The following is a 25,104-nucleotide window of genomic DNA, read 5'->3' on the forward strand; positions in this document are numbered from 1 at the left end:
AGTTTAGTCCCATCTAGTGTCGTCTTTGTGACACTACATGAAAAGAAATTACACTAAAATAATATGTACACAGAAGGCCATATAGAAACATGGCAAGATAAATTCCAGTCTGTTCATTTTTGAAGACAGTTTTAAGGACAGCAACTAACTGATGTAAGAATTAATAAATAAAACCAGTTCCACATTATGCATGAAAGGCAGCAGAGAATGTCTGCTAAGTAACAGCATGAACTGTGGATTACTGAAGAATATCAAAGTCTACAGTGCTGCTTTTCTAAACCTACTTCATTTCAGATCACAGAGAAAAATATTATAAAGAAAGTGGAAGATTACAAGCAGGCAATAGAGAATTGATTGTAATGACAACTGAGGTAAAAAAATCTTTTTGTGCAAAAAGTTGAGCTCTCTTCTGAATATTCATTCAATTCTATGTGCTTTGTTCAAAAGATCAAGACCTCTACAGCAATTACCTTAGAATGTGGTCTGGCTGTCTTTCCATTTAAATACATCCATGTGAAATGCAAAATGCAAGCAGAGAGACAACCCTTTCCTTGCTTTTGTGATGTATTAGGGTTAGATCTTAAGACAACAATAAAGGTTTTAACTGCCTGACTAAGGATTTTCACCCCACCCAAATGTCAAGTGCTCAAGTGCTTGAATAAAATACTGAAGATATACCCAATAACTAGTAAGGGAAAAGCATTTATTTAGGAACATGATTTAGCATCCAAGCTTATACCTCCGTGGACGATTAAGAAATTCTCAAATTGGAATAACCTTACAGATTAATGTGGTATATCACAAGAGGACGACTCTGCGTATTCAAATAGCCTATTCAGCAACCGTAAAACATTTATACTAGGACTCATAAACTTATAATTTACAAAAATCGCCAGTCAAATTGGTACTGGTATTTATTTATTTATTTATTATTTCCCCAAATTCAGCACCTAAAAGAATAATTAATATCAATTTTTAAAAAAACGACAAAATGGCTTGCTCTGTTTATTTCCGGTACTGGCTGTAATCTCAAAAGGGGTACAGAATCAGGTGAACAAGAATAAAATTAGAAACCGCTGTTATCATTCATATTTTATCGGCATGCGGGGCGTATCGTGTATTACGGTGTGTTCATTATATCGTGCACTGCCTCTTCAACGTTTCCACTCGTCAGCTACACTGAAACAAAGACGCTTTATTGTTCTTCCATGACGCGACTTGCGATGAGCCCTGTGGAACAACGCGAAATGGCGGACAGAAGCGAGCAAGAGGACGGTGAAATCCGACCCAACAATTGTAGGCAAACGCAAAAACACGGACAGGAGCACCATCTGGATCCACTTCATTACTAACTTAAACAACTCGTACATACAGTTGCAGTGGCAGACCGTGATTATAACAACCTCCAAACTTTAAGACTTTGCTCGGAAAGGTGTTTTATACTAACTGATTCATTTAAAAAAAAAAACGTGCCCGCTTTTGATTGTATGTCTTTTGTTTAAAACCTCGATTAAAGTTAAGCTTTACACAATCCAGTAGAAAAATCAGTTCACCTGTGGGTGAAAGGAATGTTACAGGTGCAGTTCATCATGTTCTTGCATGTTGTGTTCCTGTGCAGTTGAACTCATTTTTGTGCTTTAATGACGTGCTATAATTTATCTTTAAAAACGTACCCTGCATCTGGTGTTTGTTGTGTCTTGAAGGTACTTAATCTTACACATTTGATCCCTTCCCCCATTACTTACAAAAGCAAATGTACTATGCAAAAAGGTAGTCACCGGAAATAATAATAATAATAATGATCCCTAAGTGAGGTGAAGGTTGGGTCCATAAAAAGAGTTTTAAGAAATCAAAGATGTTGTTCTAATTTAAAATGTGGCATATGGACAGACACCAGAGAGCTACATTATCTTTAGCATTATAATGCAGGAAGAGCAAATAATTCTTTAAGCTCTCCCTAGATAATTCTGGGACCCAATATGTATAATTTGCAAAAATAGATATGCAAAACAATGTATGAAACATACTTGAATTGGTATAGAAAAAAGGAGGGAAAATTTGCTTTGAGTCTAAGGGCCTTTCTCCTTCCGTGGCCCCTCCCCCTCTTGTTGTAAGTTGAAACCCTTGGGGGCCAGCAACAGAAGCATGGGAGTGTCCTGCTGAACTGCTCATTAAATATTCATCATAAGTGAGAGTTGAGGTGATAGTTTATACATTATCACAGCATAGCTAAAATAATAATAATATTTGTTGGCTAAATGATGTGCTGTGCTGATTGCAGTCATTAAGTTTATGAACATAAGAGCTGATTTTGAGGCTCAGATGAATATAAATATCAGGAATACGTATCTCTTTGAGATGCACATCTACATTGCAATTATGGTTAGTATACGATTAGTCAACTAATTAGAACAGTGGGTTTTAATGACAACTAAATGTGCCCTGTTTAATTGTAAAGTAAGTCATCATAGGGAAAGTCCTCCATATTGGCTTTGGGCCATGTAATCACACAGGGGAAGAGCCCTGAGAGACTCTGTTAATCAGCCTTGACTCAGTGTGTCAAGCTTGGAGACCCTCAGTGCTCACCATCTGTGCCAAACACAGAGTCATTAGTGGGAGTAGACCTGATAAACACACAGGGGTCTGTTTAACCCAAAGCAGAAGGAAGGTAAGATGCCACAGATCCTATGACGTGTAACATATCTTGTACCTTTCCACTGAAAGACACATAAAACTGTAATGTGACAGTATAGCTAAGCAGAGTCAGAGCTATAATATGGAGGAGGAGTGCATAGAAAAGCTCATTGAAAAATGAACAGGAAAAGTCCTAACACAATATGGAGGCTGTAGAAAGAAAGTGATGTCACATCAGTGAAATTTTGCAGGAAAAAAGGTACACTGTGAAAAGTCTATTCACTTATGTTTCATTTTATTTAACCTCATAATGTTTAAATTAAAATGTCATAACACAATCGTCCAGTGAAAACAATAGACTTCTCTTTGCTTACGTGTACCTAACTTCTCCAGTCATTTCATCTGCATAAACCCTGCACCTCCTCACGATCAGCTGGAAGCTTCAATTAAGATCTGCCACCATCCAATCCAAATGATTTATTTATTTTTTGAAGCTGAACTTAGAACTTACCTAGATGGAAAACCACAATCAGAATAGCACCATTAGCATTTAGTGACATTGTGAGGAGTTGAACAGGAAAATGTCACAAGCTGACTGATGTTAGCAGGGCCATTGTGATAATCGCAGTCAGAACTGAATAGCAGCTTGTCCACACTGAGGCTGGCCACATGCACTGAGGCTGATGTGCAGACGTTGCACCTGTGGGAACTGACATGGAGGGACTGAGGGCCTATTTCCTGACATACAATGAAAGAGGAAGCTGCTGCTGCTGCTACTATGGAAAAATATGATAAAAACTAACTAGCTTTGTATTTGAGAGAATGCCGGGAGACAGTTTCAGCTAAACAAGAAAGATGTGCAAGAATACACTTCAATGGCTTTTTAACAGTTACTTTTTTGTAGTACAGGACGAAAATATTCCTCAATAAGCATGTGGCTAATGTACCATAACATTCACAAAAATAAATATAGCTGCAGGCAGCAATTACCGGGGTTGAAGCGCTTAAGGCATTTTAGCGCATAAGGGAAAAAAATTACATATTATTTAGCAAGGGTGTACCCACCTAAATCAATGATTAAAAAGACATTTTTGGCAAATCCAGGTAATTTACCATAGAAACATATTTTTTAATGTTTATGACTGTCACAGCGCCAGCTGTGGTCCGATCCTCCTTAAAAGTTTGCATGCTTGTTTAGAATTACCTGTCACATGTGCTCAGCAGGTTTTGTGAAGTTTTGAGCTTCTCTTTTAGGCTTTATAGAATTTCAGGGAAATTTGGGCAGGCTTCTCTAAATGACCCCGATATAGCTTCCCAAAGGGTAAATTTCAATATTTTTTTGGATAATTATTGGCCTAGAGAGTCCAGAGAATTGTACTGCAGTAGAAAAATCTAGGACTAGTTCGCAAAAGTACATTTTTAACATCATCTCAGTCATTTAACAATTTGATTTACAGTGGTGGTTCTAAAGGAGAAGTTGTCTGGAGTTCTATCGTATAATGATGATGTGTGATGTACAATTGTTTACGCACTTGAAAAATGTGATATTGGCCCCCCATTGGCTGATTTCTTTCAAATTTCTCTCAGAACTTTGGTGCTTTGAGTCAAACAGGCCCACCAAGTTACGGTTCGATCGGCCTCCGTTAACCTTGTATAACAGGTGCTCAAACTTTGGCTGTGAGATACCATGTTTTTTGAGATACGTAAATGTCCTTGTTGGCACTTCGGACCAAGATCATGCTCTCTGATTTTCATGTTAATAGGACAAATGGTTGCATAGGTATAGCCATTTTTATGTTTTTTCCCCTCTTATAGCGTCAACAAGTGGCCAAGCTCTGCAATTTTTTCCCTGTGACCACAGACTGAGCTCTAACATAAGTGTTCTGAGTTTGGCGGAGATATCTCATTCCGTTTAGAAATTATAGGCATTTTACTAAAAGTGGCCCTAACCCCTTTCAAAAGTTTTGACACCCCTTTGCGACAGTGAGTCTGAAGTTGAAAGTTTTTAGGTTTTTTTTTTTTTTTTTTTTGTAATAATTACTGATATTCACTCTCCAGAGAATATTTCTTCACTGGTTTGGTTCTGATCAGGTGAAAAACCTAGGACTAGTTCGCAAAAGTATGTTTTTCAAAAAATGTGGAATACCCAAAATTTCACTAGGCTCACAATCGAATCTGAGGCTTGTTTTGTCTGCCATCCAAGGAGTCCAACAACATAAGACACTTGAGCCTGTGACTGATGGTTTAAGTGTTATGAGCGATTTTGTACTTTTGTTTGCTGTAGTGTTCCAGTCAGGGCGATTGGGGCAAGCCTTGGTCACACTGTAGGCAATGTGAGCACTACCATCCCTCCAAGTCTCTACGACTTACAGTTTGGTCTGCATGATCAGTTTTACATGGAGCTCGCTCATCCGTGACCATTCTAACAATTACAATAAAATAGGGTTTTTGTTAGTGTTGCTGTTATGATGCCATAAAGAACTATTTTGGGTTCCAGAAAAAAACCTTTTGGTGAACAGCTCTTAAAAGAACATTTTTTCTTAGTGTGATATTGAAAACACTTGAATAAAGATCCTTTTGCACAGTTCCATGGATATTAAAGATTCTTCATGACACCACAGAGGTCAAGAAAGTATCTTTTTTTTGAGTGTTTAATCTTGTTCATGAGTAGAAACTAGTCATATAACAAACTAAATATAAATCACAGACTAAAGTATTCAGTCCAAAATTAGCCTTAATTGCTCCTGTCCTTTAAAAACTTACATGAACTATACAGCGTACGCTCATTGCATAACACCTCTCTCCATGATGTGAGAATCATCGCTCCTCACACAAAAAAGGCACGATTCAAATATTGTACCTACTTGTGAACCAGAGTCTAAGGTTAACATGCTTCCAATATTCCACTTAGCATTCCTGTTCTTTTAGAAACAAAGACACAAGTGTTTCCTTAGGTAGCAGGAAGCATAAAAAAAAACAGTACACCTATTTCTCAACTTGCGTTTCAGAGAGTCTATGGATTTGCAATTAGAGCACACTTTTAAATAGGGGGTTTACACTTTTAAATAGGGGTTAAATAATGTCTGTGGAAAGGGTGCACAGATAATTCAGGCACCTACGAACACCAAAGCCAGGCTGGATCCCTGCATAAGTTTACCTCGAGTGTGACCTAAACGATGGCAAATGGAGGAAAAAGGAAGACAAAAAAGGAGCAATATTAACCAAACTAGGGCAAGCTTTCCAAATCCCTTTTGACACCATAATGAGGGTACCACAAAAAAGAAACAGGTTAATTAAATCCACTCAGTAAATTAATGTGGAGGCCTTCTCTGACTACGGATGGCACCAATTCATCAATTCATCTCCAGGGGAGCGAATGCAACCTGGAAATGAAAGACCTGTAGCTTCTGTATCATCAAGCATTACTTAACTCACCTTCAGGTAAACTGTGGTTGATGAAAGCCACCTATACCGGTTGGTTTTACATTAAAATATCCTGTAAAAAAAAAAAAAAAAAAAAACTGAACTGCACTTTTTGTTGTTTTACAATAAGATGCCATATATTGTTTCCTACAATTCTTCAATCTTCATTGCTTGTTATTAAACTTAACTAAGAGGGTGGATTCAGTGCACTAAACATTTGATTTCCTTAGGCTGGCCATGCTCAGTTGTATTATGAACATATTCAACTGCTTTTCACCATGTGAGGTGCTGCAGGGGTTTTTTTTTAGTATGATTTTTATACGTATAAAATGTGAAACGTTTCTACAGTGCAAATGACTAAGCAAATACTTCAGTGTGCATTTCTGTAGATCAGATTCTGAGGCAAGGACACCGCAGACAAACTGCAGAGCATCACGACTTTGAAGTGGGATGTAGGTCACACATCTAGCATGAGCGCACAGTTAGCAAGCGCTAACATGGTTCTTGAGCTGCAGCACAGCAAATAATTATCTGCAGCACTACAGTGCATGGTGGGAAAAAGCAGCATGATCTGAGAACGTTGCTGTTGACCTCCAGAAATAGCAGCAAAGCTGCTATTAGGTGCATCATGCTATAGGTAAGAGAGACCAAGTCTACTGTCCTGGCGAATCGCCATGGCGACTGGCCCAGATCTCTCGTCCTAGCATGAGGTCAGCGTTTCCATGGAGATGGACCAGCTGAGTAGTAATCTGCTGTTGTTTATGCATGGCCAGGGAGGGGAGGGGAGGGGCAAGAGAGGATTGAGGAAAGGGAGGGTGGGGGTGGTTATGTGACAGACATCTCCTCTGCTCAAATTTGCATATTAAAGCGTTCACCGCAGCATGTTCAGCAGATCAAACCGGAACCAGTTTAGGCATAACCACACAAATGAGGTTAAAAGAATAACCCCACTAGAGTGAATATATTCCATTAACACAGATGCCATAGGCAACGTATAAGACAAAATACAGCCTCTCACTCAAAGGTTCCTGCATTCAAAAAAATACCACTGAATTCTACAGGCTGAGGTAAAAAAAAAAGGGGTGTGGCCTTATGCAGTATTTCACTGGCTCCACCCTCTCCATACTCTCCTCCTCCACATGAATATTACCAATGGGATAAAGCATTAAGCCCCCTCAAACCCCTCCTGAAGAGCGCTCGCTCTAATCCAGTGAGATTTTAATAGTCACAAGAGACCCTATTTCTGAGGATCACGTTGAAACATGCTCTCAAGCGTTCAGTAAATCCGTGGGTCTGTGCTGTGTACCGCAGAGACATGCACACAAGCAAGTCCCTTGACACATCTCTTTCTCTACATTAGGACTCATCTTTATCTAGAATTCAACATAAAGGACATTTTCAACAAGGAAATGGTGGCTTTGTATGTGGCGCCACCCACTGACTAAACATCCTCTTCACTGAAATCAATGTCTGTTTACCGTTTGTTGTCTATTACTCAGAATCCTATTTATAGGTTTCTCTTTAAACATTGCTCAGTATTACAGCACCAAAAATCCCAATTTTAAAAAAAAACAAAAAAAAAAAAACAAAACAAAAAAACTATAAAGTGGGGAACAAAAGTATTATAATACTGAAAAAAAGATTAAATTAGGTTTTATATATATATATATATATATATATATATATATATATATATATATATATATATATATATATATATATATATATATATATTTTATATAACCCTAATTTAACCTTTCATATATATATACCCCTCTTCAGGAGGGGTTATATATATATATAATTTTGGACATCTGGACAGATGGTCAGTTTTAGCACAGGGCTAACATGCTGCATGTGAATGACGATTCTGATTCAGCATTTCCAAACAAATATCACCCACAGAGAGTCTTGAAAACACATTATTTATTCAAAATTTCTGCAAGTACTTTAGTATCTGTCAACAAACACTTCATAAAGTGGAAATGTATACAGAAAATTAAATGACTGCGGAGGAAAAACAAACAAAGAAAAACAATGGGTAAACAACCAATCAGCAAATTTTTAGCTATTAGTCCTGGTCAAAATCTTATTTGTGTGTCTTCATAGTGACATTTAGGAATAAATGAACAAGTGACCATTTATTGTTTCATGTATACTTTGTGATCACCATTAGTATTTAAAGCTATCTGATACCAAAACTCAAATTTTTGAGCTGAATGTGCCATGAAAATAGGCCTGAATGACTGAATCACTGTGTATAAACAGATATATGTGAATCTGTAAGGCTGTCTGACCCATGTCTTATCTGAGCCCCAGCAGAACTGCACTTTGAGAGAGGCTCAGCTCACAGTCACGTTTAGGAAAGGGGCATAAATATAGTGGCTCAGCAAACACTGCTTACATACGGAATGCATATGTTCTTCATGGATGATGCTCCTCATTTCCCCAGTGACAGGCTGACAGAGAAGAAAAATGCAAAGATTACTGCTGAGGGAACCATGCGAACATATGGGCATTAATATAAACACAAAAAAGAATACTTTAAGACTAAGTAATAGAACACGCACATGTGTTTAGTCCATTCAGTATTTACATTTAAGAGAATATAAAAAAAAAAAAAGTAAGAATAGTAGTAGACTCTGTTAGGTCAAGTTGCCCTGCTCTCAGATCAGAGAACAACACGTTTAATGAGAAGATTTTCCTCTTTTTAACTACAGCTGGGAATGTTTCAGTTAGTTTCGAAGATCAAGGTTGACTGATGAGAGGACATGTAATGCTTAGAATTATGTGACGATCATTGGTTAGGATCTTACTTGTCAAAGGAGCTGTCCTGGAGATTCAAAACAAGGCTGTCTGCATTTAGATACAGCTTGTTCTGAGAAGCCGCCACCTGGTGATAAGATAAGAACAGAAAGAAAGACTTTGAAAAATACCATACTATTACATACTACAGATTATATATAAGGCTGTCAGTTTACCACGTTAACTTAATTAGTTATGAAACAAAATAACGTGATTAAAATATTTTAGCGCAGTTAACGTGCTGGCCCCACCCCCAGACCATCTTATATTTCATACAGTTGACTGCTGACAAATATGATGCATGGCAACAACTCCATAAATGCAATTATGCTATATAATTCAAGATGTTGGGGCAAAAATGCTTCTGTATGAGTTGTTGTTTTATATTTATATACATCACATATCACACGGGGCAATGGGCACAAGTGCTGATTTTGTCCTGATCTATCACAAGCTAAAATGTGATTTTATACAGCAGTTAAGTAAATAAAAAGTTTGACATTGTTTTATATTTTAAACACAATATTATGTATTTTTGCTCAATTTTTGCAGAGAACACATTATCGTTGAAGCCACAGCAGAATTTTTGCACATCTTCATCTTAAACAATCTGCGTTTTAAAGAAGAAGTCCACTTCCAAAACAAAGATTCACATGTAATGTACTCACTCCCTTGTCATCCAAGATGTTCATTTCTTTCTTTCTTCAGTCGTAAAGAAATTATGTTTTGTGAGGAAAACATTTCTGCGTTTTTCTCCATATAATGGACGGGTATGGTGCCCCAATTTTGAACTTCTAAATATACACATATATATATATATATATAAAAAATTTTATTTGATTTTCAAAAGACAAGACATTTGTAAATTTATTCTCAAGGAAATGAATCTTCCAACTAGATGCATTACGTAAACGAAAACATAGCATAATTATAGGATTACATAGGATAGGATAACATTGTTATAGGAATAAAACATTGTCTATTTTTCCACTTACAATGTTAAGTAGACAGAACGCAGTGTCCACTGTGCAATAATAAATCATAAGTCATTTAAGCTATTTGTAAGCTACAGAAATGACAGGAGTCTCTTATGCGCACCAAGGCTACATTTATTTGGCTACATCTAATACAATAATAGTACTATTATGAAATATTATTGCAATTTCAAACAACTGTTTTCTACGTGAATATGTGATGGAAAAGCTGAATTTTCAGCAACCATTACTCCAGTCTTCAGTGTCACATAATGCTTTAGAAATCATTATAATACACTGATTTGGTGCTTGAAACATTTCTTACTATTAAGGACATACTATTAACAAATAATTTTGTGGAAACTATTATATTACATTATGAATGTCTTTACTCTCATTTTGATAAATTTAATGCATTCTTGTGGAATAAAATTCCTAATTTTGATACTTTTAAAACTTCATGCTTATAACAAATATTATAAATGGTAGTGCATCAACATCTGTTAACATGAGTCAATCAATGACTTGCTTGAAATTTTTCTTACCGTTTTGGCAATATTTTGGGCTGCTCTGATACGTCTGAGTTTTAGGTAGCCAGGGTTCTTCGTAACAGCTTGACCCAACTGGAGTGCACAAATACAAAAAAACAAAGGCAAATTACTCTGTACCCTTGGTTGAGCCTTTGTTTACCGTCAGCAGACAGCCATTGACCTGCAGCCTGTTTTAGAAACAGAATTGCATCATATCAGCAGGAAAGGATCCAACTGCAAAGTCATTTCTGAAGACACCGACAGTGCAAATGCTGAAACATGATATAAAAACAAACCAAAAAAAACCCCACACAACACAGAACAACTGAGAAATGTCAGTGCACAAACCAAAAAAAGAGAACAAATGCTTTCAAACGTGTTTTGGTTGCTGATAGCTTGTTGAGAATGAGGGGGCAACAGTTCAAAATAGCCTAGATGTATGACTGCAACAACTGACTGTGGCTTAATTGGCACAGAAGCAGTATTCATTAATTATATCTGATAATTACAGTAATTTACCACTCACAGATCTAGAACATAATAACAGGGAATAATAATTATATGAAATGAGGTGCTTGTAGCTGAAAATAGTGCATTTGGGACATTCAAGAGTAACCACGGAAACTCCTTATAGTTTGAATAAAACAGACATTGTTTCAATGATTGTCAATATGTGTGCTGAAGTGGAATGGAAAAAGCAGCAGCAACATACCATTTTAGCAGCCTCAGCTTCACCCTCAGCCTGTATAATCTTCTGTTTCTGGTCCTGTTTGGCCTTCTCTACATAGAACTGAGCTCTTTGGGCCTCCTGATGGGCTACATGTCAACAAGAGAGATAGGTTATTTAAAAGAAAAAGGTCTCACACACAGATATTCTCCTTTTTTAACATGACATTTCAGTACTTATTCAAACAGTTGTGTGCAAGTTGTATACTGTTGTTTGGTCGACAGGGAATACTGATGAAATAAAGTTATAGAATGACCAGAGTGCCCTCTAGTGGAGAACATTAAGATAAGCAAAATCATTCTGCAAAATACTCTTAATGCTTTTAAATTCGGTCCTGGAGTGCTGCTGTTGTGCAGAGTTTAGCTCCAACCCTTTAGCTCCAAGCACACCTGAACAAGCTAATCAAGGTCTTCAGAATTTTAAGGGCTACAGACAGTTGTTGTTTTTTTTTTTTCAGGGTTGGAGCTAAACTCAGCACTCCAGCACTGATGCTGCCTATGCCTGTTTTAAGGATACTTGCAAGACATTTCAGTCCATACCATGAGCTAATATTTTTTTCTTTTAATTTTTAATAGGTGATAACCAGTGTCAAAATAATACATTTTCCTGTTTTTCCTACAGCTGCAACTCTCACATAGACAAATTTCACAAAGTGAAATCAGAATAAAATAAAAATAATATAATAAAATATAATAATATAAATAAAATAATATAAAGTAGCAAATTACTTAAATTTGAAAAATAGACCTTGATATTATTTACTACTTTCAATATCAACGATTTTTTCACCATTATACACTACTATTCAAAAGTTTGGAGTCAGTTTTTTACTTAAATATAGGGATGCACAATATTGGATTTTTGCAGGTAGCAGATATGCTTTTATTTTTCAAATTTTGGCCGACATAACTCATTTTAGCCAATAGTCTATGCAGACATATTTCCTTTTGGAAACAACACAAAGCCTTCCTGTGCAAAGATTAAAACAAATTATTTTTATTGTTTTTATCATATTTTGGTTCCTTTAAAAAAAAAAAAAAAAAAACTTATTTGTTAGAATTAAACAAAAAAAATAATAAATAAATAAATAACATATATATATGAAGAGTTCAGATGCAAAACCAGCTAAAAGCCACCTCGGTCAAAAATGAGATAATGATACTGAGTGAATGTTCTCGACACATATTATAGTCCATCAAATACTTTTTCTTCAAACTTGCAAAAATACCAGCCTCAGCCCAATCAGAACTACCGGTACTTACATAGAAACCTATATATCTGAGCCTGATAAAAATGTATTTTTTAAAGAAAGACGTCAGATGGATTTAGCTGGTTTTGCATCTGAACTCTTCATACATATACATATATATATATACATATATATATATATATATCTCAACTATAAATCAATTGCTCCATTTTCATACAGATGCAGTGGTAACCTTAACATTTTACTTAAAGATATAACATTTGTAGATGGACTGCAGCAAAAGGGTTGTCAAAATTCAGAAAAATCTTTCAAAGCTCATAATATTTTTAAAAATAAAAAAAATAAAATAAATCTGTTTATATACACACAAGTCATTAATTTGTGACACACAAGCATCATGTTTGTGACTTTATTCATGTAAGCTATATCTTCTGACCTTTAAAGGATTAGTTCACTTCCAGAACAAAAATTGACAGTGTACTCACCCTGTTGTCATCCAAGATGTTCATGCCTTTCTTTCTTCAGTCGTAAAGAAATTATGTTTTTTGAGGAAAACATTTCAGGAATTATCTCCATATAATGGACTTAAATGGTGTCTGCGAGTTTGAACATCCAAAATGCGGTTTAAATGCAGATTCAAAGGGTTCTAAACAACCCCAGCCGAGGAATAAGGGTCTTATCTAGCAAACAATCTGTCATTTTCTAAAAAAAAATAAAAATATATATTTTGTAAACTCAAATGCTAGTTCAGCTCTGCCTTGCGCATGCGTACTCTGTGTAATCGGGGTCAATACAGGGTAGGTCTAAAAACTCCCATCTCATTTTGTCCTCCAACTTCAAAATCTTCCTACATCACTGCAGAAGTACCGACGTAGTGTTGACAAAGTAAACATGCAAAGAAGATCAAACGCTCTTTACAAAAACCGCAATGGAGGACGATTTTTAAGTTGGAGGAGAAAATGAGATGGGAGTTTTTCGACCTACCCTAACTGTATTGACCCGGATCACACAGAGTATGCATGCGCATGGCAGAGCTAAAAAAAGATGAGCATTTGATGTTAAAAAGTATATACATTTTTATTTATTTTTTTTAGAAAACAACCGATCGTTTCGCTAGATACAACCCTTATTTTTGGGTTAGGATTGTTTAAGAGCCCTTTGAAGCTGCATTTAAACTGCATTTTGGACGTTCAAACTCGCGGGCACCATTGAAGTTCACTATATGGACATAATTCCTGAAATGTTTTCTTCAAAAAAATATTTCTTTACGACTGAAGAAAGAAAGGCAAGAACATCTTGGATGACAATGGGGTGAGTACGTTATTTGTAGATTTTTGTTCTGGAAGTGAACTAATCATTTAAATTAAAACATACACACGGTTTTATGACACCAGTTACTGCTTTATTTATTCAGAAACCTTAAAGGGGTCATCGGATGCATATTTTCCACAAGTTGATATGATTCTTTAGGGTCTTAATGAAAAGTCTATAATATACTTTTGTTAAAAATTCTCAATGGTTGTGTAAAACGACACCCTTTTTACCTTGCCAAAAAAAGCTCTGCAAAAATCATCTCATTCTGGTCGAGGCTGTTTTAAATGCAAATGAGCTCTGCTCACCCCGCCCCTCTCTTCTCTCTATGGAGTGATGAGCTGCTCGGAGAGATTGTTTACTTTAGCCCCATTTAGTGCGTTTAGCTAAACTTGCTAACTAGCACATTATTAGGAAAAGTGATCGCAAAGATTCATTAAAAAAACCCTTACACTCACTTTTGCTGTAAGTGAAGCTCGATCATGAATGATTTGCACGAACATAGACGGATATATGTAGATTGGGAGGCACATTCCCTTCACAAACAAACGTAATCCACTGTATCTTCAGCGGCTCAGGTGTCAGGAGTAAATGACGACCACTATGTTCATTATTACATCCAGCAACACAACACCTCAATCAATATTATTTTTACAGATGAATTAAAAATCACTGCATGGATTTTTATCATTATAGGGTAGATTTGTACATACACTGCCAACACACATTAATGTTCAAACAACATGTAAAAGAGAACTTTTACTTGCGGGGCTTCCTGCCATAGAGCGGCCAAACCCCTGAGCTTTTATTCATGTATTTATTTATTTTTGTACTGAATCACTCACATTCAACATTTTACAGTAGCCAGGGGATACGAGTCCGACCCCTGAGCATTGCATTTTTACCCATTCAAAACTATACAAACTATTTTGGGTTTTCTATCCACAAGTTTCCTATGCCCGGTGAGGCCTTGCGTCAAAAGTGGGAGTGTCTTTCGGTTTGTAGTAAACAAGCAGGACGTGACACTCATTAATTTAACAGTTGACAGTAGTGTTGGGCAAATGAAGCCTCGTGAACCACTGACATTTTCGTCTGACTGTTTCAGGAAAATATTCAGAACCTAGAGTGTGTCGAAAACAGCACGATCTGGTGGTAAAAAAATAAAGCAGCCAAAAGCCTGTGAAAGAAACTCAGTCGGACGAAACATTCACCACACATCGACTCCTATGAATGTGCACAAATATAAGTCTAACAGTGTGTGTGTTTGTTTATTGAATTTCTGTCTCTGATAAATTAATTTACCCATTAAACTGTGGCATTAAGTGCTAGTACAAATATCTATGATGTTTGAAAAATAAAAATAATGTACACATGAAATGCATATGGCAAATATTTAAATTTCCTGAAAAAATGTACTTATTTTTCATATTACTTGTATGACTAGGTATTTGAAAACATAGATGAATATGATCTGGGGGTTCGAACCGACACACAAAGTGAATCAGGCTCAGGACTGGAGAGAAAGTGAGGCTCTGTTTGTTACTCGTTTCATGATTTCTACGTTAACAACACAAGCCTCGAATCGAAGCCAGGCTTCATCTGGCACACCCCTTAACACAAGCTCTGATGCCTCAGTTTAAATGTCACATCACTAGTTAACAGTCATTCAAGATTTAGCGATCCAATCTTGCTTACGATGTGGGAGCACAGCTTCGAACAGCACATGCCGTCCCTGAGCACTGTAACAACATCTCTCATAAAGGTTTGCAACTTTACAAGGTAAACAATGATCACTTTAGCCTCCCGCTAATACTACTACTGCCACCTCACCGGAAGTTGTACCCACGTTCTTTTTTACAGTACAGTCCCTCGGAAACAGGTGGATAGTCTTTGATCTAATCACCCCTCAGGCAAAAGTTTGCTTCAAGAATGACCACACTGCTGACATGATCTGATCGCTAGCATACCCTGAGCACGGGAGCTATTCATCTTATCATCAAGACATAGATTTTCATATAGGGCCGATGTCGATGTTTATATTTTAAGCCAATATTGATATAGTTTTGATAATATTGTACATCCCTACTTAAATACGCATTTAAACTGATCTAAATTGACAGTAAACTTTCACATTGTTACAAAAGATTTATATTTTCAGACAAACACTGTTCTCTTTCACTGTTTTGTGTTTACGTAGACAACCCCCCCATGTTATCACTGTTCTAGACTGTTTGTTCTGCCTCTGGAAATGTAGCCTAAACCATCGCCAAGTCACATTCATTCTGTGGAGTAGCGCCCCTTGATGGGCAATTTAATGGATGACAACTGTAATGGAGGTAAAGATGATTACAGTGACATACAGAAATCGTACAATACCAGACACAGGAGTCTTATTATTAATGTTCAAACAAAAATGTCGAGCCGCCTTCAAATGGACACATTTGACAAATTCAAAATGTTTTTGTTTACCTTTTTAAATTTGTGTTTTGCTCTGTTTAATAATTCTGAATGGATCCTTATATATCTATATACAGTCAAGTTAAGGCAACTGGTATAGTGATTTGTTGGGATCTCTGTGTGGTCCTGTTCGGTACTGAAGCTTGACTTGTAGTTATATATGAATAGAAAATGCTCTTTAACAAATGTAACATTTATTTTTTCTTCACAGTTTTTGCTGTTGCATTGTATATATACATTGTGAATTATGAAAAATGTTTTAATTTTAAAAAAGCTTGCAGAATATATAGTTTTATGGGAATCATGCTGAATCTTGAACTTGGTAAATCAATTATCTTTATTTAAAATGTTTTAAGTGCATAAAAGGGTGCAATGATTATTTATTTCGGTACTACTAACCAACTTGTTTGGCCTCCACAGCAGCAGTGTACTCTTTGCTGAAGCTGAGCTCTGTGATGGCCACGTCATCCAGGATGATGTTGAAGTCTTTAGCTCTCTCAATTAGATCTCGCCTTATTAGTAGTGACACCTGAACACCAAAATAAAACAACACATAAATAACAGCTATTGTAATTTTCTCAGTAACTGATCACCTTATATAAACCATCAACAGACATGCAGATACATGCAATAAGGTCCAAAAGTGAAAGAGCTTATATTTAGAATTGTTCTTATTTAATACTAAGTTTTTCAGTATACGAGTATACTAGGTAATTAACATGTCTTTCTGCTTTACTGGCAGTAACATTTAAGCTGACATGAACTCTTCCCCAACTCAAACTCATGTTGATAAGATAATGTTACAAAGAGCATCATGTGCTTCAATAGAATCCCAGATTCATTGGATCCCAGTGTAGAAAAAATGTGTTATAAAACTGTAATACATTTTGGTCACGTCTTAATTTCTAGACTTGACCAAACAAGCAGATAATTTAATATGAAATATTTAATCTAGTGTGTCTCAGCTCTTGTATCAGATGAGAGCGTGAGAAATAACAGCCCGCTTTCCTAAATAGCTCTGTAACTAAATAAAGGCAGAGCTTCTTAGCCTCCGCTGATTAATCATTTCTGTCTTACACCAGGATCAGACCTGAGAAGCTGCTAAGGTCAAGGGTCAGGGGCAGAAGGTGAATGTATGGGTTAAGAATGAAACTTACAAGAAGTTACAATATAACCTACATTAGGATAAATACCTGAAGCCTGCTGCATAAAGCCAGTTTCAGTTTTTACCCAGGCAAGTTTATGTTTAGTTCGACCAAACATTTTTTTGTCGGGCTCAAGCTGGTGGGTTGGTTTTAAGCGGGTTTTGCAAAGTGACATATCTGATGCAATAAAGCCACTCCCCCTCTATCTCTCACTTTAAAAAAATGTTATGTCTTCTATGAGAATGTCATTCCAAACCTGTGTATGACTTTCTTCCATTCAAAACAAACAAAATACATTCTTTGCTGAAAGTGCCAAACATGGTTGAAACCCTGTTGACTTGTTGAAACACAGCCTTCAGTCGTCATACTATACCTGGGCTCTCTGTGTGATCAGTTGGGAGGCATTGAACTTGGCCACCACGCTCTTAAGCACCTCATTGACGATAGAAGGAAGCACACGTTCATCATAGTCTTTCCCCAGCTGCTGGTACATGATTGGCAATTGGGAGGCAACAGGCCGAGACAGCACACGAAGAGCTATGTTTACCATCTGAAGATCTGTGATGGACAGAAGTGGCACAACCTTAATGTGTTGGTTATTGAGTAAGGCAACAGTGAGAGACAGGGGACGTTGCCAAGCAACATCTTTCAGGACTTCGCGCAAATGTTTAACATTTATTGCATTTATGAGAATCTGGTTCAAGGTCACCTTTGCTTCCAGTTAGGGATGAAATCTTCCTGGGCCTTGCTCGAATATCATAGATGATGGGGTACTGGAACCACGGTATCCTAAATATAAAACAGACTTATTAAAGGAGACTTATTATGCCCCTTTTTACAAGATGTACGAAAAATCTTGGGTGTCCCCAGAATGTGTCTGTTAAGTTTCAGCTCAAAATACCCCACAGATCATTTATTATATAATTTTGAAAATGCCTATTTTGAGTGGAAGCAGGCACACACTGTTTTCGAGAATGCCTCTTTAAATGCAAATGAGCTGCTGCTCCTCACCTCCTTTTCCAGAATAGGATTGTGCCTTTACAGCTCAGATACTCCGCTGAAAAAACATGTCTGATTTTGATTAACATATCTATCGCACTGAAATCATGTGTGTTAAACCATTTTAAACCATTAAACAAAACATCTGATATATGGTTTTCTTACATTTTGCTTGCCATTAAGGTAGCAAGGGGGATTTTTGGAAACTTTCCAGAAATGTTTTGCCCCTTTTCAACCATAGTTGCCATTGTAATAAAACAGGAATCACAATTTTGTCAATCAACCAAGTTTGGAAGCACATATGTAAAGTGTTTTCCCAGCACAATCACTACTGTAATTGAAGGAGGAACGTTACAACCCTAAGCCGCAGCTACAGAAGTACTGTATATGTACATTCATATTTGTACAGTACATTTACCTTTAGAAATGTGTTAAATGTAAACTGCACATTTACAGTTGCTTGTTGTGGAAGAGAAATAGGACGATATGCAAGAATATGTGGTGGTGGTGGTGTTAGAGGAAGACAACAGAGTGTGTAAAAATGAACAAAAAAAATGGCGAATACACACATTTATACAAAAATAAATGTACCATATAAATAAAAAAGTTCTTTTTGTGTGCTACAGTACTGGCTTTTACCAATACTGTTGAAATCTATATCTAAAATGCTCAGTGTGATACACACAAAATTGACATTCTTGTACGGTATAGAAAACAGTCTGTCAACAAAAAGTAGAAAAACTTGCATACAACAAATATGAAAGTAAAGTGCATATAACTAAACGAAATTTGCATAAAACAAGTATTTCCATGGTGAAAAATCTGTAAACATTGATCATTGTGGGACATATGATGACAAAAATACTTTTTATTTTGGTGGCATTGGCCAAGTCATTGACACAATAGTCTCACGTAGCCAGACCTTCAGACTGACGGCTGAAGGTCTGGAAACTTTGTCCACTTTGAATGGCCAAGACCCGCCCAAGAGACCATTTGACTGACAGGTAAAGCAACCAATCACATTTCGTTTTGTGGCGCATCATGAAATGTCGCCACAATAACAGACCAGTGTACCTCTTGGACGTATTTTAAAGATTCTATGCTGTGAAATTTAAATATTTCACATACTTTTGAAAATCCAAAGTTTAGTTAATACTGATAAGAGCTCAGTATCACAGTTCGATGAGGGAGTTTGGTGTCACGGCGTCTTTGTTTCCAGGCGGAACGTTAAAGAATGAGACATACAGGAAAATCCTGTATAATTTAACCAATTCGACGATGACTTCGAAACTCCTGATGTGTTTCCAGATAAGTGTGCCATATGCGTCAGACATTTAGCCAACGTGGGCGTGACATCTGAGGCTGAGACTACTGACACACTAACTAGGTTCTGAAGCAAGAATAAAATTTTTGGGTGAGTTACTACATTTTGCAGACATGTAGTAGAGTTCTGATGTTCCAGCAACATCTTACGGTTTCGAGAATATTAAGACTCATAGATGCAAAGTCATCATGGGTCAAAAAGGTGAGAAAGACAAAAAATTTTAAACACTTATACAATATTTTAACAATTTTATTATTTTTAACTATCCAGTTGTGATGTAAATTCACTTTAAAGGTTCACTTTTCATTCATGGAGATGATATGAAAAGATCCAAAAATCCTAGTGGAAAATAAAGACTTTTAAGAAGACAGTCACATGAAATTACCATTATATCCAGTAAATAGCAGCAGAGGATGACTCATTAGCTCAGTTGGCATTTTCACTCCCTAGTTTTCACATCTTGATTTTGAATTTATTATAAAATGACTTTTATAACACATTTTAGTACTGTACTTAAGCAGTATAGCCAGTACAATTAAATAATAATGCATTAAATATTTTTAGATTTAATTTAAAAACGACATTTTTAAACACTGCCTTAAAAAGGACATGTCAAAAAGAGTGTTTTAAGTTTTTTTCTCTAACTGTAGAAGCTGCTAAATATATTCAGCCAACACAGACTCATTGCTGTTGCTAATTGTGTTACTCTGAATTTATTCTGTATCACTTAGCCTAATGCACAGGTCTATTTTTGACATCAGTTTGTCAGATAAAGCACTTTCTCAAAAAAAAAAAAAATGGATGTACACAAATCTCGTAGGTGATCTATTTTGATCTCAAAAAAGGTGAGTTCTCACCGAAAGGTGAGGAGTTTGAATCTATGAAGACTATGTTTTGAAAAATGTGCCAAAGTGATTGAGAAAAACTGTAAAAACACACCGGAGTTACAAAAACAGTCGGTTATGTCTGTGAAGGTAAAAAGCTGGGAAAGAAACCGCATGTTTATTTTAGATCTGTGTGGCAGCAGCATGACATACAGTAAATAAATCAATAAATCCACTGCTCTCGTCTCCTCTGAGGCTGGGACTTTAAATAGTGTTCTGTGCTTGTCTGTGCAGCCAACGACAGAACAGCTAGCATCCTTTGCTCAAAGTTTTGCCATGGTGTTAGAACCGGTACACTGTGGTCGCTTGCAAAAACAAAATGACGGTGCAGAGTAAGAGGTGGTAATACTATAATAATATTTTAAAAATGTACTTTTTCACGTTTTCTGGTTTGGCAGATGCACTGGGGACCCGATTACAGCACTTAAACACGATAAAAGATAAAAGACAGATTTTCATGATATGTCACCTTTAAAGTAATAAGTTACTGCAAAATGTAACTTTTGGCTTCCTTTGCTCACTCTCCTGTTGTTCTACCCCTGTATTATTTTCTTTCTTTTGTAAAGCATAAAGTGAGAAGTTTAGGCAGAATGCTTAATAGATTTATTCTGCCCAGCTTTATAAAAAAGCACATTTAAAGGAATGGCTCTGAATTTATGTGGATTATCGCGATGCTTTTTGTGGATCATGTGACACTGAAGAGTAATGGCTGTTAAAAAATTAGCTTTGTCATGACAGGAATAAATCACATTTGAAAAACTATTCAAATAGAAAAAAAGGTATCCTGTATTATAATAATATTTCATAATTTTTCACATTTTTTTGAGTGTACTACTACTTCTACTATAATAATAAAAGCTCATGGCTCTAATGAAAAGGGCTGCGGTTAACGTACCTAAAGTGTAATCCTTCTGCAAGCACAGTGTCCATCTGCATCCCTCCAATTCTGCTGAAGATAATGGCTCTCTGGCCACCCTCCACTACACACAAAGCAAAACAATTAGTTATTAAACTTCCAATAAATCATGAATTTTTTACATTTGTATTCAACAAAAGTAAGAAATGTGTACGTTTTTGATACATTTAACACATCTGATTGAAATCATCAATTCATTAGGAGAGAGATCTATTGAACTGAACTAATGAGCTGATGATCTCAACCAGGTGTGTTAAATAAGGGAGACATGCAAAATGTGCAGAGCATAGGACCCCCAGGACCAGGACTGAAAACCGCTGGAGTAAACTAACAGAATTTTTGTTTTGGGGTGAACGTTAAATTATTATTTAATTTTTATTTATTTATTATTTTACTTAAAACAGTCCATCCTAACTAGATAATCTTTCTTTATTTTTGTATTTTTTTGTAGCATGTATTTTACCTGTGTATGTGGCTTCTTTGACCCCGTAGGCAAGAGCACCGGCTCCAATGAGCAGCTTCACACCCAGTCCAGCCCCTCGCGGGCCAGACCCCATCCTGCTGGCAATCTGCCTCAGCTGCTGCAAAAAACCCTGAGACGGACACGTAAAGTCAGACTTTTTGAGTCCATATTAAAACAGTAATTAAAATTACATGAATGATGTTGTCTGATATCTAGACAGCATATCTCATATTCTACATGCTTGATCCTCCTACTAATACATGGGCATTGTGTTTAAAAAGACTAACAATGACATAGCAGTGGGTACTCTGTACATACACACTTTAAATCTGATCTCAAGTCAGATTTTTGTCTAGACTATAAAAATATATAACAATAGATCAATTTCTGTAAGGGCTCAGAAATGTCATTAGTGATTTTTGTGCAAGATGTCAGTAACTTGCTGAAGAGTAAGACTCCTGTGAATAAATCAATCAATTCAAGTGTGCCAAAATGACCTTGTCTATGACAGATGAGGGGCAACATTAAAACACTGTTATAACTTCACATCACTAACACAAATTGTGATTTTGTGAGTAAGCTATAGCATAACAAACATATTTCAAAGAATATCACAGATAAAGTTATACAAGGTTGCATCATAGTGACATAACTGAATCTTGCAAGGCTAGCACACAACTAGCATAGCTTTCTTTAAAATGTAAATAAACACATACAATTAAATGCAAACGAACAGACGGCAGTTATTTGAAATGCAGTTATTATCCGCAAACAAAACATTTCTACACATTTCTAATACTTTCTTTAGATTTTAAAATATTAACTAACTTACTCCGGGATCTTTACTCGCCATGCTGTCCTGCTCTCTGCTGTACGTCACCTGTGACAGTCCGAACACGTGATGCTGCAAGCCCTGGTTTACCCCCTTTCACCATGGGAGTTGTAGTCTTCTCTCGAAGCTATAGCGAAACAGTGAAATGAACGCGATGAACGTGATTAAACCGCAAACATTTTTTTTTTTTTAAAATTTCATTATAGTCCTATGGAGAAGCTTTCTGTTGTGTAGTTGTATTTAACTTTAATTACATGCCACTTTGCATGAATGTGTCAGGAGGTGGCAGTAGAGAACTCTTGTTTACATAGAGTCAGGCTTTCACATAGGCTACCTGAATTACAGACAGGCCTATATGATGGTGAATCTTATGAAAACATCTCCAACCCTAAACCTAACCCAACTCATTAAATCATGGGTTTTCAAATATGTCGTAGAGGCTCCTTAGCACTACACATTTTGCAAAACTCCCTTATCTAACAACCATGATTCAACTCATCAGCTCATTAGTAGAGACTGCAAAACTTGACCTGGGTGTGTTGGAAAAGGGAGATTAATGTGTGGTGCAAGTTTGAAAAAATACTGTAGGACAAGCTTGAAATGACTTCTATAATGGCTTGATATTATTACTACAAATGATAATTTCTTATTTTTCATATTGTTAAAAAAAATTATAATTTCTTTTTTTGGGGGTGAAATTCTCCTTGACAGGCTTTGTAAAATTCACCTTGATTTGTACAAATTTTACAGTTGCAGTAGCTTGTTTTTGTAGGGTATGTGTGACATATTGGCCCCTTCACATGCCAAACTTGTTTATCTATTCTAGGCAGCCTACCCAGAAAAAAACTGCAGAGATCACAGACTTTGTACATACCATCATGGCTGAGTAAACTTTAATTGCTTGAAAGTGTTGGAACACTGAAGCAAACAAGATTTTTTAATCTTAATCCACAGTTCATGAAAATCAATTCCATCAAACATAGAGTCAGAAATAAGTGTAATGCATTATGAAGCAAAACTGTCTGCTTCTAAACCATCCTAATTTTTCTCAGTTTGTCATAGACCTATTCCTAATCATTCCTATTAAGATGGCTTTCTTTATCACTCAAAATACTTAAAAAATGTCATTTTATTTCAAAATCTTTTACACAAGTAAGTCTGGTTAATAGGTTTCCCACATCATGTACCACACACAGTGTATTTATTTCTATGTGTCAGAGATACCTGCCATGATTGACTTTTCTGCTCCAAATCCTATACTAAATCTGTCACTTTTTATCCCTGCTTGTCACAGTGGCAGATGGTGGATGTATGAATTTAACACTGTGACAATAACACTCTGAACACCCATGTGATGCTCACTGCGCTGTCATTGTGTGACCTTTGACTAGTTTGACATCAGCCCATCTGGCATCTCCTGGGCTCAGGCATTCATTCATTGGCATTCACTTCAATGCAGCCAAGTGTTGGCCTGCAACCTCAGGTCAAGTGAGTCAAATAAAAAGAAGAGCCAATAAGATCAGCTGGCATTTAAAATGACATCATGTCAGTGCGATGTTATAGTTTCAGAAGTGTTAATAGTGTTTTCTCAGGTCACAATAAATGTGCCTCATGATATCATTTAAATATAAAACTATAACTATATATCAACTTGATTACATGAAGTTACTCCAGCGAAAGTAATTATTTAGACAGATCAGTTGTACAATGCACATTAGTTCCAAGCTCCAATTTGTTCAGCACTGGGACTTTCACAGTTTTTGTGCTCTAAACAGACTTTCGGTTTGTGCATTAGTGGTGGAGATTTTTCAGGGTCTCTTTCTGTGTGTTACATAGATTTAGTAGAAGGTAGTGACAAGTGACTGTGTTTATGACTGAGTCATTGAATTATCCACTCAACAGTTCTACATTATGTCTCTTTCAGAAAGAAAGAAGAACTACTGTGGGCTTATGCTACTTTGTCTGTGTATTTTTGTTAGGAGAACAGAACATGTTAAAATGTTAGTTATTAGCACCTTGTTTATTGAATGGTTTTATACACTCTCAGTTGTGCTTTAGTACTGAATGAACACATGGCTGTAATTATCTGTGGCCTACAGCTGAATCAAAAGCAACAATATTTGGAAAAGCAACACTGCTTGTATTGCATATAATTACACGACTCAGGCTGGCTTGTCATATGCTTTTATAAATGTGTACTCTTGCACAAATTTACATTTCAATTTGAAAACGCAAAGTAATCTTCATTAATTTAGGTTCTACAGTCTGCTCTGGGACAGAGGCTTCATATATATAATCCTTTCATTTTCAGCTTCAGTCATGACTCGGTTCACGCACAGGAGAACACAAGGACATCTGTGCCAAGAGTACAGAGAGTTTGAATTGAACTTTGATGATACATATTCTCTAGCTCTGGGTGGAGGCGTGAGAGTAGTTTGTAAAAAAAGAAGATGATGTTAGGCAATTAGCA

At 36.4% G+C, this 25,104-nt stretch overlaps 1 protein-coding gene across 1 annotated transcript; it reads right to left on the bottom strand.

The window, feature by feature from the left end:
* Positions 1-7,966: 7,966 nt before the first annotated feature.
* phb2a (prohibitin 2a) lies at positions 7,967-22,781 on the bottom strand. The gene is made up of 10 exons (XM_051125449.1): positions 22,635-22,781; positions 21,803-21,932; positions 21,319-21,403; positions 17,926-18,005; positions 17,590-17,774; positions 16,471-16,600; positions 11,079-11,182; positions 10,382-10,459; positions 8,874-8,950; positions 7,967-8,516 (listed from the first exon to the last, which is right to left on the bottom strand). The coding sequence occupies exons 1-10, from the start codon at positions 22,653-22,655 to the stop codon at positions 8,498-8,500; spliced, it is 909 nt and encodes a 302-aa protein (XP_050981406.1). The 5' UTR covers positions 22,656-22,781; the 3' UTR covers positions 7,967-8,497.
* Between the last annotated feature and the right edge of the window lie 2,323 nt (positions 22,782-25,104).

The sequence above is a fragment of the Labeo rohita genome, chromosome 2 (assembly GCF_022985175.1).
Source record: "Labeo rohita strain BAU-BD-2019 chromosome 2, IGBB_LRoh.1.0, whole genome shotgun sequence".
NCBI classification, from domain to species: Eukaryota; Metazoa; Chordata; class Actinopteri; order Cypriniformes; family Cyprinidae; genus Labeo; species Labeo rohita.